The 23170-nt window shown below is 42.5% G+C and overlaps 2 protein-coding genes across 5 annotated transcripts; both read right to left on the reverse strand.

Moving 5' to 3' along the window:
• Positions 1 to 5159: 5159 nt before the first annotated feature.
• LOC133376787 (olfactory receptor 5AR1-like) lies at positions 5160 to 21769 on the reverse strand. 4 transcript variants are annotated; one of them, XM_061609568.1, is made up of 5 exons: positions 21402 to 21769; positions 18591 to 18660; positions 7807 to 7975; positions 7628 to 7697; positions 5160 to 7024 (listed from the first exon to the last, which is right to left on the reverse strand). In XM_061609568.1, exon 5 carries the CDS (start codon positions 7006 to 7008, stop codon positions 6067 to 6069), a length of 942 nt encoding a protein of 313 aa, XP_061465552.1. In that variant the 5' UTR covers positions 7009 to 7024; positions 7628 to 7697; positions 7807 to 7975; positions 18591 to 18660; positions 21402 to 21769; the 3' UTR covers positions 5160 to 6066. The 4 variants fall into 4 exon arrangements, with proteins under 4 accessions (XP_061465552.1, XP_061465551.1, XP_061465553.1 ...); XM_061609567.1 differs by lacking the exon at positions 7807 to 7975; XM_061609569.1 differs by lacking the exons at positions 7807 to 7975; positions 21402 to 21769 and adding an exon at positions 21130 to 21352.
• Positions 15266 to 16735, reverse strand: LOC133376788 (olfactory receptor 5AP2-like). Its single transcript, XM_061609571.1, has one exon. It carries the CDS (start codon positions 16187 to 16189, stop codon positions 15281 to 15283), a length of 909 nt encoding a protein of 302 aa, XP_061465555.1. The 5' UTR covers positions 16190 to 16735; the 3' UTR covers positions 15266 to 15280.
• Positions 21770 to 23170: the final 1401 nt, after the last annotated feature.

A 23170-nucleotide genomic window follows, 5' to 3' on the forward strand; every position in this document is an offset into this window, starting at 1 on the left:
AATACCACAACATACTTATACTCTAAATTTCTTAACACTATACCAGAATAACGAAAAAGAGCTCCAAAAGAAAAACCAAAATACTGTTTTTACAACAGACAGACAAAACACACAACAGTACAACAATCCCGACCCCCTTTCTTCTTACTACCTAGCACCCTGCCCCCATGTTGCGACAACCTCTCTGTTTGCCAGAGATATCTGAGACTAAACCTAGGAACACAAACAAGTGACGTACACCTTAACATCTGGATTAACCACTATCATTCAAAACAAAAAACATCAAAACATAATAAGAAAGAAAGAAAAGGAAATTACGCTCATTCCAGTTATTCAGAACTTAGCTACCTGTTTCCCTGGATTGCAGGACTGAGTAGGAAAGACTTGGGTGCATGACAGCATTAATCATTAATATCCTAATCCCATTCATAACTTTAAACTTAAGAAATCAAAGGATCCTGTTACTACCAGAGATGAAAGGCAAGAGAGATTACCATCCTATGTCTAGAGTGGCGGATGAATACAGCTGAAGCCATGTGGGACAGCTCTGATCCAAAACCAGGAAGGAATCTCTTGGTCTCAAGGTTTTACACCGAGATCAGAATCTCTCCGGTTCTGTCTCTGCTGTCCTTGAGTGCATTGCGTGTGTGGGAGCTCTGATGTTCCTCAGCCCCCCTTTCTCTTTCTTCAAGCCTCGGTTTTAAAATACTTTTTCCCCCCTCTCTCCCCCTCCTACCAAGGAGGGTAAGAAAGTCTGGTGATGTTATGCATGTATGTGTGTGTCCTGAAAACTAAGGCTCCTGACAAATAGGGCAAATCACAAGTTTGCTAAAGCTACTAAAGAGACAGATTAAATTCTTTAAACCTTATGTAGGCACAACCGATCTAAGCAACAAGGGAAATTATTTTAAGAAGTGAAAGTAAAGGGAAGGTTTCCATTTAGCATTTCCACAAAAACCTTTCACATAAAACACTCAAAAGAAACTTTCACACCTACATTCAATTCACACTTGAATACTCATTCCCATCTATATATTTAAACAAAATCATTCTCACTTCCTGGGAAAATGCTACACACACAGGAACTAGACAACTGACTATTCCACTCCTATTTCAACCATCCTTTTTCTCTTCCTTCCTCCTGCGCACTATTGCCCAGTCCCCCTCTGTCCCCTCCTATTTCGAAGCACCATTCCCCATCTCTCCCATGCCCAGTCCCCTCTGCCCTCTGCAGACGATGTGTGACACTCGGGTAGCCTCTCTGTCTACCAGGGGAAGTGTCTAAGACGAAACAACAGACAGATGACTTACAACACCCGCTTCCCTCTGTTCGTGGCCCAGCCTCTCTCATACACACAGTCACACTTCACTATTCAACACACTGGGAGTCTTACCACTGTTGACCAAGGACGTTGGAACGCTAAACCCCTGCTCCACTCCAATCTTGTTTCAATTTAAAAGGGAGTCATTATGGCAATACCTCATCTCCCCGATCCGCTCTCACAGGCTTGGGCAGGCTGAAAATAGCCTGGTGCGCACTTTTCCCAATCCCCTGTGGACCACGCCCGAGGAGAAGAGGAATGCCAGCAAAATGAGTCCCATCTGGGGTGCCAATTGTTATAAACAAAATGCCCTAGCCCCTTTTAGGGGTCCTAGTGGCTTGAGTTTGCTCCCAATACTCACCCCAATAGAGCTCAAGAACGACAAAACAAGATGGAGTAGGAGTGTATTTATTTCTAATATGTGCATGTGGAGAAGGGCCAAGCCAGTTCTGACTCAGCTAGACACAGCCAAGTCTTTTATCAACTTTGTTTTACTAATTATGCATACATCATTATGATCATAATTACATCACTTTAATCCCTGCCCATCTCCTTCTGGTAACGTCCCCTCTTCCTAAATCCATATTTGGAACTTGTTTTTCACACTTATTTTGCTCAGTTTAACCTTGTATCTGCAACAAAGTTTGATTCTTTTCTACAGCACAGCTGGACATCGCAACAAAAGCCTGAGACCTTATTTTTGCAAACACAGCTTTAAACAAACAATGATAATGCAAGTCAGCAAATTAGCATTTCTTTCAACACACACAGAAGTAAATTAACTGTCAGCAAATTAGCTGTACTACACTAACAAACTACTTATAACAAAATTAAAATCATTTTCCACAGAACCATGAAGTGTCTGTATATGGCTGGCCTTAACCTGTGATAGGGGAGGCATTTCGGCTCACCTTCAGGCAGTGCAATGTCTTGTGTTGTCCTGGATCCAAGAAGTTGAGGGCTCTTAGAGAACAGGTCAATAACATGTGCCTTCAAAGTCTGATTTTAATTGCTACTGAAAAGCTACATATAACTCCTAATTTATCACTTGCATTAAGGGCCTGTACCTTTGAGTTCTGAACTGCTAGAATTTTTAACATTAAAAAAAACATTTGTATTATGTCCGCAAACAAAGCCAACTGAATTTATTAGTGCAATCATAGTTATTGGATGATAGCCAGCTAAGGGTTTTATTCAACATAGTGCTAAAGTGAATGCTCCTTCAGTACAAGGATTTAACCTTGCGCAATGGAACAATGCCCTAAATCTGTTTTGGAGCACATTTGAGGGTGGCATGGGGCACACAGAGGAGGGGAGGGGGGAAAGTCCCATTTTGCTAGTGGTAATCCTTGCATTACCACAATTATTTAGCTGAACACCTGGAGTAGACCCATTGAAATCAATGGACCTTAAGTCCATTGATGTCAGTGGGTCTTTTCTGAGTATGATTCAGGGTGGATATTAGCCATTGTTTGCAAAAGAGAATAGAAATCAGAACATGGAGGTCAGGTTCATTTTTACTTATAGTATATGTCAAACTGATGGTATGCTTACTGTAGATCATTTGACTTTACCAAGGGAACTGGGATTTACTACTGGGTCACAACTTGGCCTAAGGTGGGTTACAACAGCAGCACAATCACCACACAAATATATGGTAAAAAATTAAGAAGTGGGTCTCCATCTGCATGTGTGGGCGAAAGGTGCATTCTTGGTTTCAAAAGATTGAACTACTGCTATAGATGATAAGTTAAAGTGTTCAGATTTTCCCCTTCTGCTGCGAGGAATTGGAAATGGACTGCCTTCAAGTTGATCCAGACTTACGGCGACCCTATAAATAGGGGTTTCATAGTAAGCGGTATTGAGAGGGGGTTTACCATTGCCTCCCTCTGAGGATAGTCCTCCCCAGCTGGCTAGGGCTGCTCAGCTTGCCACAGCTGCAAAAGCCAGCCCCTTCCTTGTCCGCAACTGTCAGCTCAGGGGCAACTGGGCTCCTTGGGACTATGCAGCTTGCCCACGGCTGCACAGGTGGCAGGGCACGTAACCCCTGAGCCACCCACTGTGGGGGTGATCTTTAGCTGGCCCTTGACACCCAGGAGACACGAGTGGGGATTTGAACTCACAGACTCTGTGATATTCATAATGATTATGATGAGTCAGAGAAAAGTCAGGTGCTTGATTTTTTTGCAGCTCCTTAATTGGTAGGCACTGTCATCTAGTGGGCAGTGACTGTAACAGAGGTCATATATAAAGCTGCCCTGGGAAAGTGCAATTTTGAATAGAGAAGTGGTGCAGACAGACAAGAGAATTTTTAATCCTTTCCCTTGAAAGCCATTTTCCTGTTTAAAAATGTCTCCTGAACTGCCCCTGCCCTCTGCAACGCTGCCGATTCTTAGAAGCTGGGTTTCTTTCTTTCTTTTTTTTTAAAGCTGTCTTTTCTGAGGCACTCACATTAGGATCTAAAATATAGCTTGTCCCTGAAATTAGGGTAGAGCAGTAAAATGGCTAAGGCTTTTGCAGCCTCGGCAGGAAGCAGGGCTAATCCTACTTTTCTAATTCTTTACAATCCAAACTGAAATATTAGCATTCACCCACACACTGTCTTGCATGAGGGAGTGAATTTGCCAGGAAGGAAGCAGGAGATTCAAAGCACACACGGGACCAACCATAAACCAATCGAAGTGGGCTCTCCCTTTGTAAGGAAGGCCCCCTTTAAGGCCACTTCTCATCCCCAGTGACACCATCCTGTTACCACATCACCAGTTTCCCCTTCCCTTTCCATTTCAGCTCAGGAGTAGGAAGTTGCTGTTTAGAGGCAAGCAGGGTTTTTTTTTTTTTTTTGGGTGTGTGTGTGTGTAATTTCCTTGATTGGTTTTGGAGTGAGGTCCCTTTCTACCTGCTCTGTACTGTAAGAGCAGAAGGGGGGTCATTTAATTAGGTCTGGCCAATTCCATTGGCAGGATAGGCCCACATTTCCACACTATTTTGTGAATGATTTTTTTAAAAGTCCTCATGAACATTCATCAGCATTTCAGCACAAATTTCTTCCAATATACACATTTTTGTGTGCAATCTTCCCTAATACTTTGTGTGTGTTAGTTTCACTAATATATGCATTTTTGTACCCATTACCTGGTTGGAGAACAGCATTGCAAAATATGGGGAAGTGCAACTTTTGAAGAATGTCCATTCGCATATTGCTTAGGAAAGTGCTGATTAGGTCGGTTTGCTTTCAAATGCAAACGGAATTGAATCTCTCCCCTATCCCTTGCTCTGACTAGGTCTTGGTGGCAGATACAATGTGGATGTGTAAGAAAAGCACCAGGGAATTTGGTGAACCCTCTGAGATATTCAGGGGAAGGGATGGTCAGTCACCCAAAACAACCTTCCAGAATTCAGTGGCTGGAGGGGAGCTGGGATGGGTTAATATCTGGAGGTCCCACAGCATCACACTGACATGCACGGTTAGCAGCTAGGGTGGAGCAGGGAGATTGGAAGGTTCTTCTTGGCATGGAGCTGACATCATCCCTCTTACATGGCCTTCCTCACACAACATTCTCTCTCACGAGAGTGACTGAGGGAAGGAACAAAACAAGGAACAGCATGGATACATTCTGCCCAGCTCTGCCCACTGGTGTGACCAGCAAATGACTGAAAAAACAGAATCATTTGGAAACTGGATCTGAATGACTCATTTGTGATTAAAACCCCAGTCTGAAAGCATCCTTGGTCATTCTACATTGTGTGGCAGAAGCCAGGAACTTGCTTTTATATATGAATATACTAGACACCTACTTTCAGTCATGCTAATTTGCAAATACACACACATACACACACTAAAGTTCCAAGTTCATTTATTTACGGTCTGAGACCAGTACAAAGCCACAAAATACACAATTAATACTAAACAATTTAAAACAACCATCATTTGCAGGAGTAAAATCAAAGAAAATTAAAAGACCAGCGCTCAAGGTTGTGCAGGCAATTGAGCTAGCAGTGCTCTATGGTGGGCAATTGCTGTGGCGCAGAATCTCACAACCCTGTTTGTGGTTTGGGGGTGTTGGTCAGATAAAAGATAGGTAGCATAAAATGTGGGATCCCTGCCCGGTTTTTTTTGGATGATTGGAGATATAATTAAAAGACGAAGATCCTGGTAAAAAGGGCAGTCTAAAAGAACGTGTGCAACAGATTCCACTCTGCCCGCACCACAGGGGCAAAGGCACTCATCCAAGGGAGTCTTGTGGTATCTGCCATCTAGGAGAGCTGACGGAAGTACGTTAAACTTCGCCAAGGTGAATGCCTTTCTAAGCCTAGGGGAGATGAGAGCTTAGATACACACACTAAGTATTTTTCAGTATAATGTAGTGGTTTGCCATGGACCTGATCCCCTGGGATCTAGAATGCATACACTGGACATTCCAGCTGAATGGAGGAATCATATAGAAAGCACAACATAGAAAAATGAATATGAATACGGTCAATATTGTAATATCCAAAATAATTTTTATTAATGATATAACCAGAACATGGATTCTCTCCGTGGGAATGCAGAGCAATCTTAAACATGGCTACTCAGAAATAAGCCCCAAATGATTCAGTATGACTTACTGTCAACAATGTCAAGTGAGTATAAGATTGAAGACTGGATCTAACGCATTAGGAAGATGAACATTAATAAATTGAACACTGCAGTAATGGATGCAGTAAGATATGGGACCAGACCTATTATTCTAAAGCAGGATGATTACAGTCTCCGAGAGATTATCTTTCTCTCCAGCCTTTTGAAAGCCTCTTTTACCTCCTTGTTTCTCAGACTGTAGATGAGTGGATTCAGCAAAGGTATTGCAAGGGTGTAAAACACAGAGATGACTTTGTCCTGTTCCATGGAATATTTGGAACTGGGCCGCAGGTACATGAAAGCGACTGTCCCATAAAATATGGTGACAGCTGTAAGGTGGGAGGCACAGGTAGAGAAGGCTTTACGTCTGCCCTTGGCTGAGTTGATCCGAAGGATGGCCACAAGGATGTATGAGTAAGAGACCAGAATGGCCAGGATAGTTACTGATACAACTGCTGTGGCACAAGTGAAATGAATAATATCAGTGACTCCTGTGTCTGAGCAGGAGAGCTTTAGGATAGGGGGCACATCACAGAAAAAATGGTTGATGATGTTGGACCTACAGAAGGACAAAGTAAATATAAATGAAGTCTGGACCACAGCATTCACACAACCTGTTAGATATGAACCAGCTACCAGTAGATTACAGAGCTTTTTTGACATGATAGTAGCATACAGCAGAGGGTTGCAGATAGCAACAAATCGGTCGTACGCCATCACACTCAGAAGGCAGCATTCACAGGATATGGCAATGCAGAAAAAGAAAAACTGCAGGGCACAGCCAGTGAATGAGATTGTTTTGCTTTGTGTTATAAAGGTCATCAGTGTCCTGGGAGCAATGACACTGGAGTAACCAATATCTAAGACTGACAGGTTGCTCAGGAAAAAATACATGGGAGTGTGCAGCCGGGAGTCAATCCAGATTAATGTTACCATGCCAATGTTCCCCATCAGGATCAGCAAATATATCAGTAAGAACACAATGAAGAGAACAAACTCCATACTCTCGTTGTTTGTGAATCCCACCAAAACAAACTCAGTAATTATGGTGAAGTTTCCCTCTGCCATTTAAGCAAAGTACGCTCTGCAAAGAATATGAGAACAATGATGAAAGTGCATTAGTTCTATACAAGATGTTACACATAGTGGCATGTCATCTGATTTAAAACAAAGTAAAACAAAAACAAAAGCAGTTTAAGGGGCCCTGAATTTGACAACTGATTTATTTTTATAAAACCAAAAATAGTTTTAGGAGGCTGCATGTTTCATTGTAGGAATGGCAAAGATCTACCTAACTTTCCCCCCATCCATTTTCCCCACTCCAAATCACCCCAGTTGCTTTTCTATTTGTATGCACTTGCAAATGTTAGCGCAATTTAGAAATGTGAAGAATCTTGCTCTAGCTGAAAGCAATTCTATATTTATATTACAGATACTGAAAAGCAAATAATCTTAGTACTAATTGTTGAAATACAGAGAGTTCATGATTCCTGTGGGCTATGGTTCTAGGAAGAAATTCTCTCTAACAGGCTGTGATACAATCCATATCAAGCAGGAAACAGAACTCTCTCTAATCAGGAGACCCTAAATCTAGATATGACAATCGGGAAATCTAAATCTTGATTAAAGAATCTAATATTTCTATGCTGCCATTGCACGAAAATGTCTAATGGCACATTAGACTTACCTAAAGATTATCCAAAAAACTCCTCAGCATTTACAGAACCACTAAGATTTCCTTTGCATTTTCTTCCATTCTAAAGCAAAGAAAGAAAAAGAAGTGTTATGCTGACAAGCACAATCCTGCTAGCATGGTGATCCCTGATCTTCAGATAGGATGGCTGGTGGCGTAAGAAGAGCATTTACAAGTGTTAAAGGGAGAGTGAGGGAGCCTCAGAGTGGGAGGGAGATATATGCAGTTCTTTGGTCCCAAAGAGATTTTGATCAGATGAAGAGGTTTCAGGAGAATAAACATGAAGTTGATCATCATCATCATCATCATCATCATCATCCTGCCTTTCTTCCCAAAACGAGCCTAGGGAGGCAAGCAACAAATGATAAAAGGCTGAATAAGATTAACTCATTAAAATTATCTTTATATTCAGCGCTGGTGAATGAAGAACCTTTTTAAGCATTGTTTGTCTGACCAGCATTCCATAGCAAATTAACTTATACTTCCCCGTATTGAAATATCACGTAGTTCATGACAGTTGAGGCAATCTATCCCTCTAAGTGCAGCCTTCTTCCCTCTGTGGAGAGCTCTGTACCAATGGTATGTGTATGTTTCTGCATCATGCTCTACATCAGGAGGAGCCAAAGTGGTGCCCTCTAGATGATGTTAGGCTACAGCTCTCATTGTCTTTTACCGTTAGCCCAGCTGACAGGGCTGATGGGAGTTGTACTCCAACAATGTCTGGAGGGCACCTAATTGATTACCCTTGCCCTACATCCTTTGCTGCAATATAGTATCTGAAAAGGGCTAGAGTTATCAGTAGATTGAAAAACAGGAAACCAGAAGACACAGCACTTCATTCAGTGTGAAAGGAACTCTAAAGATAAATACCAGCTATAGGGAGGCCTACTTGTTATGGTGTGATACAATGGTGTACCAAGGGGGAAGAGGGAGGGTCGGTCTGCCCCGGGTGCATGCAATAAGGGGGTGCAAAAAGGGGAAGGAGTCCTTCTGCCCCCCCTTAAATCCTGATTCTTCAGATTTCTCACGGAGCATATCACTTAGTCTTGCCAAGCCATGTGATCTGGAAAACCAGAACTGATATGGACCAGATTTACACGGCAGCGGAGTGGGGGAAGTGGTGGAAGAGTGAGAGAGATAGATTTCTTTTTCCTCTTTGCCAAGGAAGCTAAAAGCCCCACCTCATCCAAGATCCCTCTAAGAGGCAGACACGCTCAGGTGCTTCAAAATTTCTTGAAAAAGTTCCTTCTGTTGGTGAGTGGTGAACTTGCTTTTCATACACAGGGCCAGTGCCAGACATGCCGGGGCCCTTGAGCACCAGCTTGCCCTGGGCCCTGGCACGCATGTGCGCATGCCCAGGGCCAGCCCCAGACATGCTGGAGCCTTTGGGCAAAAGCCTGCCCCAGGCCCCAGCGTTCCCTTTCCGTGATTCGCGCATGGCGAGAGCTTCGGGACTCCGCCATTCCCTTGCTTAACTTACCTTGTTCTGCAGTTGCGCACGAAGCAGTGCCCTTAAAAAAAATGGCGGCTGAGGTTTCCCTAAGGAGCTGAAGCCTCTGCCGCCATCTTGGCTGCACACTCGCATCCCTGCCATGAACCAAGATGGCGGCAGAGGCTTCAGCTTCTTAGAGAAACCTCAGCTGCCATCTTTCTTAAGGGTACCTCTGCGTGCGCAACTGCAGAACAAGATAAGTTAAGCACAGGAATGGCAGAGTCCCAAAGCACTCGCCGTGCGATCCATGGCAGCAATTGCAGAAGGGGAGCAGAGGGGCCCCTGAGGGGCTCTTGTAGCCTCAGGGGCCCTCGGGCCAGTGCCCCACCTGGCTGCCCCCTGGAACCGGATTAACTGGATTAACTTGAATTAAGTCATTTTACAGGTAGTATCTTCCAGTGCTTATATAAATGGCCTTTGAGACACACAGGCATTTTTATTTGTACAATAAGCACATGGCCTGCACAATAAGGGACTTTGCATTCTCATAATATCCACCGTGTTAAGACTTATTAGATTTACTATATCATGGAAATTGATACACAAATGCATTAAGCCATACGGACTATCCCCACCAAACCAATGATCAGTTCCCTTGAAAGCATGACATCAGGAGCTGGTAATAGGATTGTACATCCACTGCTAGAAACTTTGTCAACCTGGTGCCCTCCAGATATTTTGGACTACAACTCTCATGAACTTCAGCCAGTGCTGCATGTAGCTTGTGGGAGTTGTAGTCCAAAACATCTGGAGGACATCAGGTTGGCAACAGCCGCAATATTATATATAAGCAAATCAGCACAATACTATTAGCAATTCTTTGGTATACTGTTTTACCTTACAGTTGTTTAAATATTTTTTATTTTTTTTACTGGCATGATTATATATATGAAGTTCAATAAAAGAAAATTTTCACTGTCTGCGTTTCTTTTCTGGCCATTATTATTATTCGTTTCATTTCATGATTATTACTGAAAATAATTTTGTCATATAGAGGAGGGGGTGTTAAAAATGATCTGCTCTGGGTGTCAAATACGCTAGGTACGCCACTGGTGTGATATTTTGAGTTTCGTTATATTAACCTCAGTCTGCATGAGGTTAATATAGAGCCAACATGGTACTATGGTGAAAATATTCTGCTCAGAGCAGATTCAACTTATGAATGACCAATTTTGAGTTTCTGCTGCATCTTAAATTGTGACTAAATCTGCAGTCTTGAGTCCCATACAAAACAATGGGGATTAATTTTGTTGATGGAAAAAACTTATTCCATTGGTTTCAGTGGGACTTGGTCACAATTAGCTTTAGTTGAATCGGGACCATTATTTCTACAGAGAGAAGAATGCCTTGTTTAGATGCTTTATCCAAATATTCCCAGTTCCTTTTGCTTCTTGTTGTTAAGAATGTTGTAGACAAAAGTGGTTGAGAAACAAATGTAATAATGCCCAAAGCAATTTATTATTAATCCCCTATAGCTGAAGTTTTGGGCAAAATATCCCCCTCCCTCTCTTTAGAGATTTCAAACACAACTGAGTGTCTCTCTTATGAGAATGCTCTAGTAGCAAATGCTGAGCTGTATTATGCAGTCAGGAAAGCCATTCCGCAATAGACACAGGAAATAATAACCCAGCTAGCAGCAACACCTGGGGTTTGCGATGCATCATCTAAATTTCAGTTCATTTTCCACTTCTGATATCAAATCAAACTGGAACTTTGGGAGCTCATAATGATCACCTCATGGGATTGAACTACTCACCTCAAAGAGGAGGAGAGCATTGAGGTCCCAGAGTTACTCCTAAGGCTCCTCTGTGGAGACCACTTCCTTTCCATCAGCATTGTTCTTCAGAAGAAATGCTCTGAGCCATTTCCGTGTGTGTGTGTGTGTGTGTGTGTAGGGTCTGGCTTATTTCCAAGCCAATAAGGCACCAGTCATGGCCAGCTCACTCATCTCTACTCATAAGTCTCAATGTGCCATTCATATTGCTGTCCTCAGATGTTACTGACTGTAATCTCTACATTATGGTGTGCTTGCGCTTTGGAAGGCAACACTGGGATCCAGCAGAAGTGTAGGTTAATTAGGCTTGCCACCCATTACTCATTTTCACTGCTCATGTTTCAGGGCTTCTGTCCATAGTAAGAAAATGATGAAGGCTCTCTTTTACAGATGTTCCCCTCAGTGATGCGATAACAGAGGCATGTCCAGCTGCTGCAGCCCTCACATGTGATTACAACCATGTAGAGTAGCGTTCTTCAACCTTTGGTATCCAGATGTTGTACTGCCACCAGTCCAAGCTGGCTTAGCCAATGTTCAGAGTTGATGTGAGTTATAGTCCAACAACATCTGGGAACCCAAGGCTGAAGGACACTGACGTAGAGGAGAGCAAAAGCTGAGATTCTGTCTCATTCAGATGGCACTGCAGGAGGACAGAATTGTCAAATGACGGAAAAAGACACTTTTTAAAAAAAAAATCCCTTTCAACAAAACAAAACATGGTGGCAGCCATACTCTGCTTTTAAGGAAGGTAATAAGACAATGTTTTGTGCATGGGTAGTGAAGACTCTGCCTTTGTGTCAGAGTCATGCGGCTGAGACAGAAAGATGCAAAAGTAGTTCAAATCTATCCACCTTAGCCAAAGGGGATATCAGATGGTACTTCCACCAACTAGGAAGCAATAACAGGGAACATCTCTCATGATGTGGAAAGAGGGTTGTGGGACTAGGGAGAACAGGGCAGTCTCTAATTTGCCATTTCTTAGCAAGGTGTTAAAGTGAGTAGTGATGACTGAACTCCAGCCTTTCTTGGATTAAACTAATTATTTGGATTTTTTCCTGTCTTGGTTCTGGCCTGGTTCTAGAACTGAGAATGCTTTGTTCATCTTGGTGGAAACCATTGCTGAGGACTAGATCTCCCCTCTGTCCTCCCATCCTCCCTTTCCCTCTGCCCTACTTCACATATCCACAGAAACAGCAGCAAAAGAAAATAATTTACTGTAGGAAACTCCTCTAAAATTGCAAAGTAAATCAAACATATTTAAAGCGAATATCTGAATGATATCAACCATCTTAATATTGTTGCTTCCTCCCTGCTAAAACAAGGTCAGCACAGTACATGTTTCTGTTATTTGGGCTGATTGCAAGTGTTGCCACCACTCATCATATGCTCAGAGGCACATGTTACCAAATTCTTCCAAGCTACACGGGAAGTGGATTGGACTGTGAAAGACCAACCCAAATTGTGTTTGCATTTTTACAAATTTGTAGGACAGTACAGCATCTCAGAGATGAGGTCAGGTCTCCTGCTGCTTCCCTTGTGCATTCACTATAGCTGCCCAATTTCCCTGTTTTTCAAAGTTTGATAAAAATATCTGTTGACTATAGGTATGTTCTTAAACCGCATTTTTTTTGCCTATTAGTGAATTATTCATTCATTCATTTACATGTGTATATGCCATTTCCTCGCCCCCAGCATGAAGACAGAAGACAGACAGTACTGGGAAACAGGATCACACTTTATTGATCATATGGATCTGCGACAAGCAACAGCTTCTAAACTTTGTAATAAAACATGTGAAGGACAGCCTAACTGAGGGAGACAAATGGGGGTAGCTCCTTGTATCCCCTTCTTGGGTGATACCATCCTAGTTCCATTTACTGGATCAATGCTGCTGCTGATCCATGTCTCTTACTGATTATTCAGCATGCCAAGGGAGCCACCTAGCTGTTCCACCCCAGTCCTGCTGGACAGCAGTCAGTGGATTAAGCCTGCCAAGGCCCAAGGGGCAGTTCCTTTCCTATGTCCCCTTGAGCTGGCCAGAAATGAGAGGTGGTTTAGGGTCCACCGTTCAAATGCCTCAAATTGCTCACCAGAATAACCTAGCGTTCCAAACAGGGATTGTGAGATGCTCTCCATTAGGATCTCTCCAAATCTGGCCATCAAAATAGCAAATGCAATTCAATGTAAGCAAATGTAAAATGATACACATTCAGGGAAAAACAAATCAAAACATTAAAGTTCACATATATGATGTCATAGTCTGACTGACCAGAAAAAAAAGATTTCATTGGGGAAAAGACTGAAAATAAAGTTGTTGTTGTTGTTGTTACTATTACTATTATTATTATTAGGGCCTCCGTGGCGCAGAGTGGTAAGTGGCGGTAACACAGCCGAAGCTCTGCTCATGGCCGGAGTTTGATTCCAATGGAAGGAGGAAGTCGAATCTCCAGTAAAAGGGGTCGAGGTCCACTCAGCCTTCCATCCATCCGTGGTCGGTAAAATGAGTACCCGGCACATACTGGGGGGTAAAGAAAGGCCAGGGAAGGAACTGGCAATCCCACCCCATATATACGGTCTGCCTAGTAAATGTCGCAAGACGTCACCCTAAGAGTTGGAAATGACTCGCACTATAAGTGCGGGGACACCTTTATTATTATTATTATTATTACTTAGGTTTATATCCCACCCTTCCTCCCAGTAGGAGCCTAGTAGTTGCTAATATTGTAATGGCCTTTATGGTGGAAACCTATTGGGGATATTATGTCCATTGGGTTGTATTCAACTAAGTCCTATTCAGGGTAGACCCATTAATATTAAGGGACCTAAGTTAGTCATGCCTATTAACTTCCATGGGTCTACTCCAAGTAGGACTAGTATTGAATATCGCCTACAGAACTTATCTTCCCATTGTCACAAATAATGACACCTATAGTGTTCCAGAATTATATCTTGGCCTATGCGTGCAATCTGTGCATCTCCATTATACCTGTGCCAGGAACATTCCTCATCTTGTAGAGCAGGGATGGGACCCTCTGGCATTCCAGATATTGTTGGACTCTAAAATGGTCAATGGGATAATGGGTGCTGTAATCCAGCAACATCTGGAAGGGAACAGATTCCTATTCCCTGTTGCAGAGAAACGATAATGTCAACACTTAATCTTTTGCCAGACTTCTAGGTGTATCTCTTTAGACGTGATGTACTACTTATATTTCACAACTCCCATGTTTACTGGAATGTAAAAATAGCCATACTTTGGATTAAACATACCTGTGCCTAGTCTTTTAGTCAGTTACATATTAAACAGTAAACTCTCTGTTGCCAACTGAAATGGCGCCCAGCCCACTCTCTCCCCCATCCCTTTCAAACGGAGAACAAACATGTGAATTCCTCTTCATCGCAGTAAATTAATTGTCAGTAAAACTCAAATTCCACTACTATGCTTGAAGACAATAAACTGGATTCAGGCTAAATTAGTTCTGATTAAGTTTGATTAAGATCAATGGAACTGAAGTCATGAGAAACCTTTTCACATAAGTTTCAATAGGATCAAAGTGCAATTTATAGACCCAATCTCATACATGTCTACTCAGAAATAAGCTCCATAGAGTGCAATGTACGTTTTCCTGATATAAGTATAGGATAGTAGCTTTACCAATCTGGATCTAACCCATTATGAAGTAAAAAATAAATATGGGCATTGCACTAAACAGTGTGGTGGGACCAGGTTTATGATGGTGGTTACTGTCTCTGACAGACAATCTTTCTTTCAAACAGCCTTTTGAAAGCCTCTTTTACCTCCTTGTTTCTCAGACTATAGATGATGTCATGGCCCCGTCAGAGGACTCATCAGACGAGGATGACTTGGGAGTAACAGCAGCAGACCCAGAAGCAGCAGACCCAGAAGGAGAAATGGAGGAAACTCCTGAGAACCCAGCTCCTTCTCCCCCTCAGCTGCAGAGCACCCCAGACACAGCTGAAGCTCTTCAGCCAGACGTAGAAAGTGAACAGGATACTACCCCCTCACCTGCAGAATGTAGACAACAGAAGGTCAGGCAGAAGAGGGGCAGGCCTGTCCACTTAAGGCCAAAACGCTGATGGCTCACATCTGCTGACAAACCTGCTCCTTAAAAGTCAAACCTTGGTTTCAGCTTGTTGCTGACTACAATGTCAGGCATGACCACTGTGTGTCTTCCTATTCCCTGAACCTTGACTTGGACTGATCTCTCGGCAAACTAGACCCGGACCTTCGCTGATGTCTCTTCTGGATTTCTGGCTTGGCACGTAAGCTTTGAGTGGCCTCTGCCCTTATCTTGCTTCCTCCTTGCTAGCCTGGCAGATTTATAGCCAAGCTGCCGGCTGAGGACTTACGGCCTGGCAATTACCAAGGAATCTCCAGCCCTGCCTGCACCCCCACCGACACTGCTGTCTCAGTGAAGAGCTGACAGATGAGTGGATTCAACATAGGGATTACAAGGGTGTAAAAAACAGAGATGATTTTGTCCTGTTCCATGGAATATTTGGAACTGGGCCGTAGGTACATGAAAATGGCTGTCCCATAGAAAACAGTGACTGCTGTAAGGTGGGAGACACAGGTGGAGAAGGCTTTATGTCTGCCCTCGGCTGAGTTGATCCGAAGGATGGCCACAAGGATGTATGTGTAAGAGACCAGTATGGCCAGGATAGTTATTGATACAATTGCTGTAGCAAAGGAGAAATGAATAATATCAGTGACTCCTGTGTCTGAGCAGAAGAGCTTTAGGATAGGGGGCACATCACAGGAAAAATGGTTGATGATGTTGGACCTACAAAAGGAGAAAGTAAATATAAATGAAGTCTGGACCACTGCATTCACACAACCTGTTAGATATGAAGACACCACAAGCAAATTACAGAGCTTTCTGGACATGATAGCTGTATACAACAGTGGGTTGCAGATAGCGATGAAGCGGTCGTACGCCATCACACTCAGAAGGCAGCATTCACAGGATATGGCAATGCAGAAAAAGAAAAACTGCAGGGCACAGCCAGTGAATGAGATTGCTTTGCTTTCTTCTACAAAGGTCATCAGTGTCCTGGGAGCGATGACACTGGAGTAACCAATATCTAAGACTGACAGGTTGCTCAGGAAAAAATACATGGGAGTGTGAAGCCGGGAGTCAATCCAGATTAATGTTACCATGCCAATGTTCCCCATCAGGATCAGCAAATATATCACTAGGAACACAAAGAAGAGAACATACTGCAGACTCTGGTTATCTGTGAATCCCAGACAAAGGAACTCAGTCATTATGGCCACAAATTTAACGGACCATTGGCAAGGAGCTACTTAACCTTTTCCCCTCTATTTTCCCCACTCCAAATCACCCCAGTTGCTTCTACACTTATGTGTTCCATTCCTGGGCAAGGTCCTTGAACGAGTGGTTGCGGGCCAGCTCCAGACACTCTTGGAGGAGACCGATTATCTGGATCCATTTCAGTCAGGTTTCAGGCCTGGTTTTGGCACGGAAACAGCCTTGGTCGCCCTGTATGATGACCTTTGTCGGGAGAGAGACAGGGGGAGTGTGACTCTGTTGATTCTCCTTGATCTCTCAGCGGCTTTTGATACCATCAACCATGGTATCCTTCTGGGGAGACTGGCTGAGTTGGGAGTGGGAGGTACTGCATTGTAGTGGTTCTGCTCCTACGTGGCAGGTCGCCTCCAGAAAGTGGTGCTTGGGGAACATTGCTCGGCACTCTGGACTCTCCAGTATGAGGTTCCGCAGGGGTCAGCTCTGTCCCCCATGCTGTTCAACATCTACATGAAACCCTTGGGTGCAGTCATCTGGAGCTTTGGAGTGCATTGCCATCAGTATGCTGATGACACACAGCTCTATTTCTCCTTTTCATCATCTTCAGGTGAGGCTGTCAATGTGCTGAACCAGTGCCTGGCTGCGACAATGGACTGGATGAGGGCTAATAAATTGAGGCTCAATACAGACAAGACTGAGATGCTGCTAGTGGGTGGTTCTTCTGACAGGATGGTGGATGTCCAACCTGTCCTGGATGGAGTTGCACTCCCCCTGAAGGAGTAGGTTCATAGCTTGGGAGTTCTCCTAGAATCATCTCTGTCACTTGAGGCTCAGGTAGCCTCAGTGGCATGGAGTGCCTTCTACCAGCTTCGGTTGGTGGCCCAACTACATCCCTATCTGGACAGGGATAACCTGGCTTCAGTTGTCCATTCTCTGGTAACGTCTAAATTAGATTACTGCAATGAACTCTATGTGGGGCTGCCTTTGAAGACGGTTTGGAAACTGCAGCTTGTGCAAAATGCAGCGGCCAGATTGGTAACAGGGACCAGATGGTCCGAACATATAAAACCGATTCTGGCCCCACTGGCTGCCTTTATGTTTCTGAGCTCGATTCAAGGTGCTGGTTTTGACCTACAAAGACTTACACAGCTTGGGACCACAATACCTGATGGAACGCCTCTCCGATACGAACCCACCCGTACACTACGTTCAAGATGAAAGGCTCTCCTCCGGGTGCCTACTCCGAGGGAAGCTCGGATGATGGCAACAAGGGAGAGGGCCTTCTCAGTGGTGGCCCCCAAATTATGGAATGATGTTTTCGACAAGGTGCACCTGGCACCAACACTGTTATCTTTTTGGGCCCAGGTCAAGACTTTCCTCTTCTCCCAGGCATTTTAGCATGTGTTTTATATTGTTTTAAATTTTTAAATTGTGTTTTAAATTGTTTTTTAAAAGATGTATCTTAAATTGTATTTGTTTTTAGTTACTGTAAACTGCCCAGAGAGCTTCGGCTATGGGGCAGTATACAAGTATAATAAATAAATAAATAAAATAAATATGGAGAAAGATGCAGGTATCTCTCATACTTTGTATGCACGTCTGAATGTTAATGCAATTTAGAACTGAGAAGAATCCTGCTGTAGCTAAAATTGGTTTTATATTTATATTGAAGACACCGAAAATGCAAAACATCTTAGTACCAAATGTGAAAACAGAAAGAGTTCATAATCACTATGGACTATGCTTTTTGAAGCAGAAATTTTATATCTCTAACAGATGTAGAAGATGCAGAAGAGAACTAAAAGAGGTCCTCAAATGCAAAGATGTATCACTGAACACTAAAGTCAGGATCATTCTGACCATATTCCTGATCTCTATGTATGGATGTGAAAGTTGGACAATGAAAAAAGTGGATAAGAGAAAAATCAACTCATTTGAAATGTGGTATTGGAGGAGAGCTTTGCGGATACCATGGACCGCGAAAAATACAAATAATTGGGTGTTAAAACAAATTAAACCAGAACTATCATTAGAAGCTAAAATGATGAAACTGAGGTTATCATACTTTGGACACATCATGAGAAGACATGATTCACTAGAAAAGACAATAATGCTGGAAAAAACAGAAGGGAGCAGAAAAAGAGGAAGACCAAACAAGAAATGGATTGATTCCATAAAGGAAGCCACACACACACACACACACACACACACACACACACACACCAGATGCAGTATGTGATGCAGTCTGTATCAAATAGGTAATCTCACCGTGCATAGGAAATAGTAATCTTCCCAGTAAGGAGACCCTTTACTATTATAGAGATGACAACAGAGAGATCTAAATGTTGATTAAAGAATCTAGTATTTCTAGGCTGCCAACTTGTAATGGCACATTCTTACCTAGAGATTCTCCAAGAATGTCCTGAGGATTTGCAGCACTATCAAGATTTCCTTTGCATTCTCTTCCATTCTAAAGCAAAGAAAGAAAAAGAAGCATTATGTTGACAAGCACAATCCTGATAGCATGGTGATCCCTGATCTTCAGATAGCATGGCTGATGGAGTAAGAGGAGCATGATCCATTTATATCTGTTAGAGAGAGGAAGGAAGCCTCAATGTGGGAGGGAGATATATGCAATTCTGTGGTCCCAAAGGGATTTTGGTGAGGTGAGCATGAGATTAAATATATTTGATTCATATGTATGTCAAAACAGAGTCCTTGAAAGATCTCAGGACAATAATAATGAAGCAACAAATATATGAACACATTAAAATTCTCATAATATATAATGCTGGCAAATGAACTTTCTTCTCTCTTTTAGAATCCACTCTGATCAGTATTCCACAGCAAATGAATTTAAACTGTGAGTTTTTACGTCCTTTTTGCCATAATACATTTGTTAGTCTTCAAGGTGCTAGCACTGTTCTTTTTTCTTCTTTTGGCAAAATTGCACTATGATCTACTTTACAAGGTTGTTGTGAGGATAGAAAGACTATAAATATTCTGTCAAACTCAAAACGCTACTACAAAAAGTAGGATGGTGCAGGATGATTGTGATGGGAACTCAGTGTGCAGAACCTATATGTAGTATGAGATCTCTTACTCCGTCCTGTGGCATATATACAGATGTCACATCTTGAAACTGCATATTTTTTTCACATGTACGTACCCATCCTCCCAATCACCATCAGATCAGAGATCACATCTGCTACAACTGACTGGACTGGCGAACTAATGAATTTGCTGCTTTTCAGCACAAAAACATAGTTCTGAGGCACAAACCATTATGGATCCTCACAACTTTTTTCAAGGGATCCCCTCAAAATCACCTTCATATCTTAGGTCACCTCTGTGTTCACACATGTGATCTATGATTTGTCTGTGATTTTGTTGTCATCCTATGTCAAAATTATTATTATTATATTATATTTATTAGTCGCCCATCTGGCTGGTTGACCAGCCACTCTGGGCGACGTACAAGATAAAATACAATGAACATTAAAAATTGAATTTAAGAACCCAACAGTAAAACTTAACCCATTCCAAAGGCCTGCCGGAAAAGCCAAGTCTTCAAAGTCCAGCGGAAGCTCATCAAAGAAGGGGCATGGCAGAGATCGAAGGCCCTCCGGGTGGAAGATGGCTGCTGGCAGGCAGGTCCACTAGCGAGCTCTGGAGCTCATACCCACCTCGCCTCTTTTTTTGCTATCTTTAGAGATATTCTTTGGAAATTTTTATTCTGGAACCTAACAGCATCAACAACACCTATTTTTTGAAGGCTATGGAACCATTTTATCAGCAAGAAAACAGACTCTTTATCAGCCGGTGAGTCACAACTCTGCTTCGCATTACTAACTCAAGGAATATAATTTACCATAACAAAATCTAAGGATTCCTAAGATAAAACTACTTAGCCTTGGAGTCGACAATTTATAATTATACCTCCGTTCATCTTAGAGTTTAAAAGGCAAACCTTATAGTTTTTAAAATGGTTCAAACAAGGAAAAGATGTTATGAACATGACCATAAATCAGAACAGGTTTTGGAAGAATCTGGGAATGGGGATCAACAGCTTAAAATTACAAACTTCTTTTTACCAACCAAAGCGGATAAGACAAAGAGAAATGCGTCACGATCTACTGAGAAAACCCCTTCCCAAATCGAAACAGAACAATTCTGTTCCTGCTTGAGTGAGGAATTCCAGGCAAGGGATGACCCAGAAATTATACAAAGCCTGGTGTATGGAACATCCACAGATCCCCTTTTTGGGCAGACGCATACACCTAGTCTGATCAACTCTCTGCTGCAGGTACCTGAAAGCAAGGAGACGCCATCTTCCTCTCTGTACAAGGACACTGACTTACATTCCCCCTTAGACATTCTGTCTACTGTGCATGCTACAGACATCGACAGCCAGACTCCCATTTTTACTCAATCACAGCCATCTGCTGCCTGCTCTACAGAAGTTACTGAAACCACGGAACTGGCACAAATTGGCCAAAAACTACTTCTAACTGGCCAAAAATGTCTGCAGTTACAATTAGCCATTGTGGCAAAAGAGACTGAAAACATCAAAGCTTTTTTGGAAGAAACAAACAACCTTCTAAAATCATTTATGGAAGAACTATCCAAACTATATTTGAGCCTAAACTACACTCTTCCCCCCCACAAAACAACAACAACACTGAAGTGTGCAAACAGAAAGAAACCTCGTATTGCACCTAAGGAGAAAAAATCCAAAAACATAAAAAATTACAAACCGCCAAGGAGTAAGAAGATGAACTTTCAGAAACTTTTTAAAGTACTTAAAGCTCAACAGCAAACAGCTTCGCAAACAAAGAATTTATCTGCTTCATCTACAGCGAGAACACCCCCTAGATCTTATTGCAAAGCCTTACCAGAAAGCAAAAAAAGTCCAAATCTTCCAGAGCTACTTACTCACCCCAACCCGAGGTCCTATAGCGGAATATGCTCTACCAATAACAAGATTTCACGACGAGAGAATACAAATGGGAATTGGCTTCTCAAATATAATTCAAACAAACTTGCACTGCTGAATCTTCCTCTTCTTAACATCAAAGAAAAAGTAAACATCAGGAAGCAAAGAGTGTGTTACGCCCTTCAGTCGTTAGGTGTAATGGATTTACGGCCTGACGATATCTCGTATGTGGAATTCCTTTACAACCCCTCAACAAAAACGTCTGCTTTACTTACCTTTAAATCGGCTGAGACAACAGCACGGATAATTGCAAATAAATCCCTTCTCAGCTACCATGGAATATCCGTTCAGAGACATTTCACAAACCTGGCCAGTCCAATTTCCTTGTTCACAAAGAGAACTCCAACAACAAACCTTATCTCTTCACATGAGAGGAGGAAGTTTTCCTCGAACAGCAGCAAAAATATATCAAACTCTGGAAACTTGGATCCATTCCTGGAACAGCTTCCTCTTAAAAGCACATTAAACATGAACTGCTCTTCTCTATCATTAGGACCAACTATGCTGGAAAAGAATTTATCCCCTTTGACTCCCCCAGCACAAGAAACATTAAACTTTGAAACACTTAACTCCATAAACTCTGATCTTATTATTTTGGATGAAGTAAGCTCCTCCCCACCACCAGCTCCCATTTTCGTTCCGTTACAGTCACCTCCTTCTCTGGTAAACAGTAAGGAAAATCAAGATCTTGCATTTGACTTTGCTTGTGAGGGAGAGGAGGAACTATTAAATAGTTTCCATACATTCACTGAGAATGAACAAAGTGAGGTCATAAACAAAATGCAGAATCTGTTAAACAATCTAAGGGCAAAAAGGACATGTTCCAGATACTTGGAGGACTATGAACTGAACTCACCTTCCAGCATTCAAGTTTCTCCTCTGAAAGTTCCCTTAAAGGTACTGCCACATTGTTACTCAAATGTTTGTAGACCTAGCACAATATGTGATGTGATAGTACATGAGGTTCCTGAACTGACTTGACAACCCTTATTAAATTCTAAAAACCCGATTCTATCCTGTGAATCTCCTGAAAAAATGGTAAACCCTCATTTCAGGACACCACAGCACTCACTCTGCAAATCTTATACAGCAAAGGAAATTTCTCATCCTACGAATCCAATTATTAATGCATGCCAGGTTTCTGTTCTCTCACCTAAGTTTACATTCCACCTTCTCTCCTGGAACATTGCAGGGTGGAATGCCAAACAAAAAATTCCTGACTTTATTACTTTTCTGAACAAATTTGACTTAATTTTCTTACAGGAGACGTGGTGTACCCTTAAATTAATAGTGGATGGTTTCTCTTGTTCATGTTTACCAGCGACCTATTCCCAACCCAGTTCCAAAGGCAGACCCAAAGGAGGCCTAGCCATACTCATTTCTACTTCTGTAACAGCTCGCTCTATAAGTTTAACCCCTTGTAAAAACATTGCACAGGCTGTTTTATTATCTTTTAGCACATTTTCTCTTCTGTTAGTAAATGTTTATATTCCCCCTCATGCCTCTCGGGCACAAATTGACTGTGACTGGGACGTTCTTACCAATTATCTAACATCACTCGAGGCTAAATTCCCCAAAGCTCCTCTCATTGTTATGGGTGATTTCAACGCCAGGTCTGGCCCCCACAATGATGCGCTATTTGCTTCAAACCTCTGGGGGGGCGAGGACACCGCCCCATACCTCCCAGGCTATGCTAGGACTTCCAAGGACCCCAAGATAAATTATGGTGGAATATGTTTATACCGATTCCTTGCTAGACACAGCCTAATAATGTTGAACGGTCATAAGCAGATAGATTCATGTGCGGAATTTACCTACATTTCTGGCCTCAGGTGCAGTGTCATCGATTACGCCTTGATCTCGCATTCCCTGTTCAGGTTTATTTCGGACTTTTCTGTCGGCTCCAGACAGGATAGTGATCACCTTCCCCTCACCTTTTCCTTTTATCTACCAGAACGCGGTCACTTGCTCCTTACCCATAAAC

Source organism: Rhineura floridana, chromosome 2, assembly GCF_030035675.1.
Source record: "Rhineura floridana isolate rRhiFlo1 chromosome 2, rRhiFlo1.hap2, whole genome shotgun sequence".
Taxonomy (NCBI): Eukaryota; Metazoa; Chordata; class Lepidosauria; order Squamata; family Rhineuridae; genus Rhineura; species Rhineura floridana.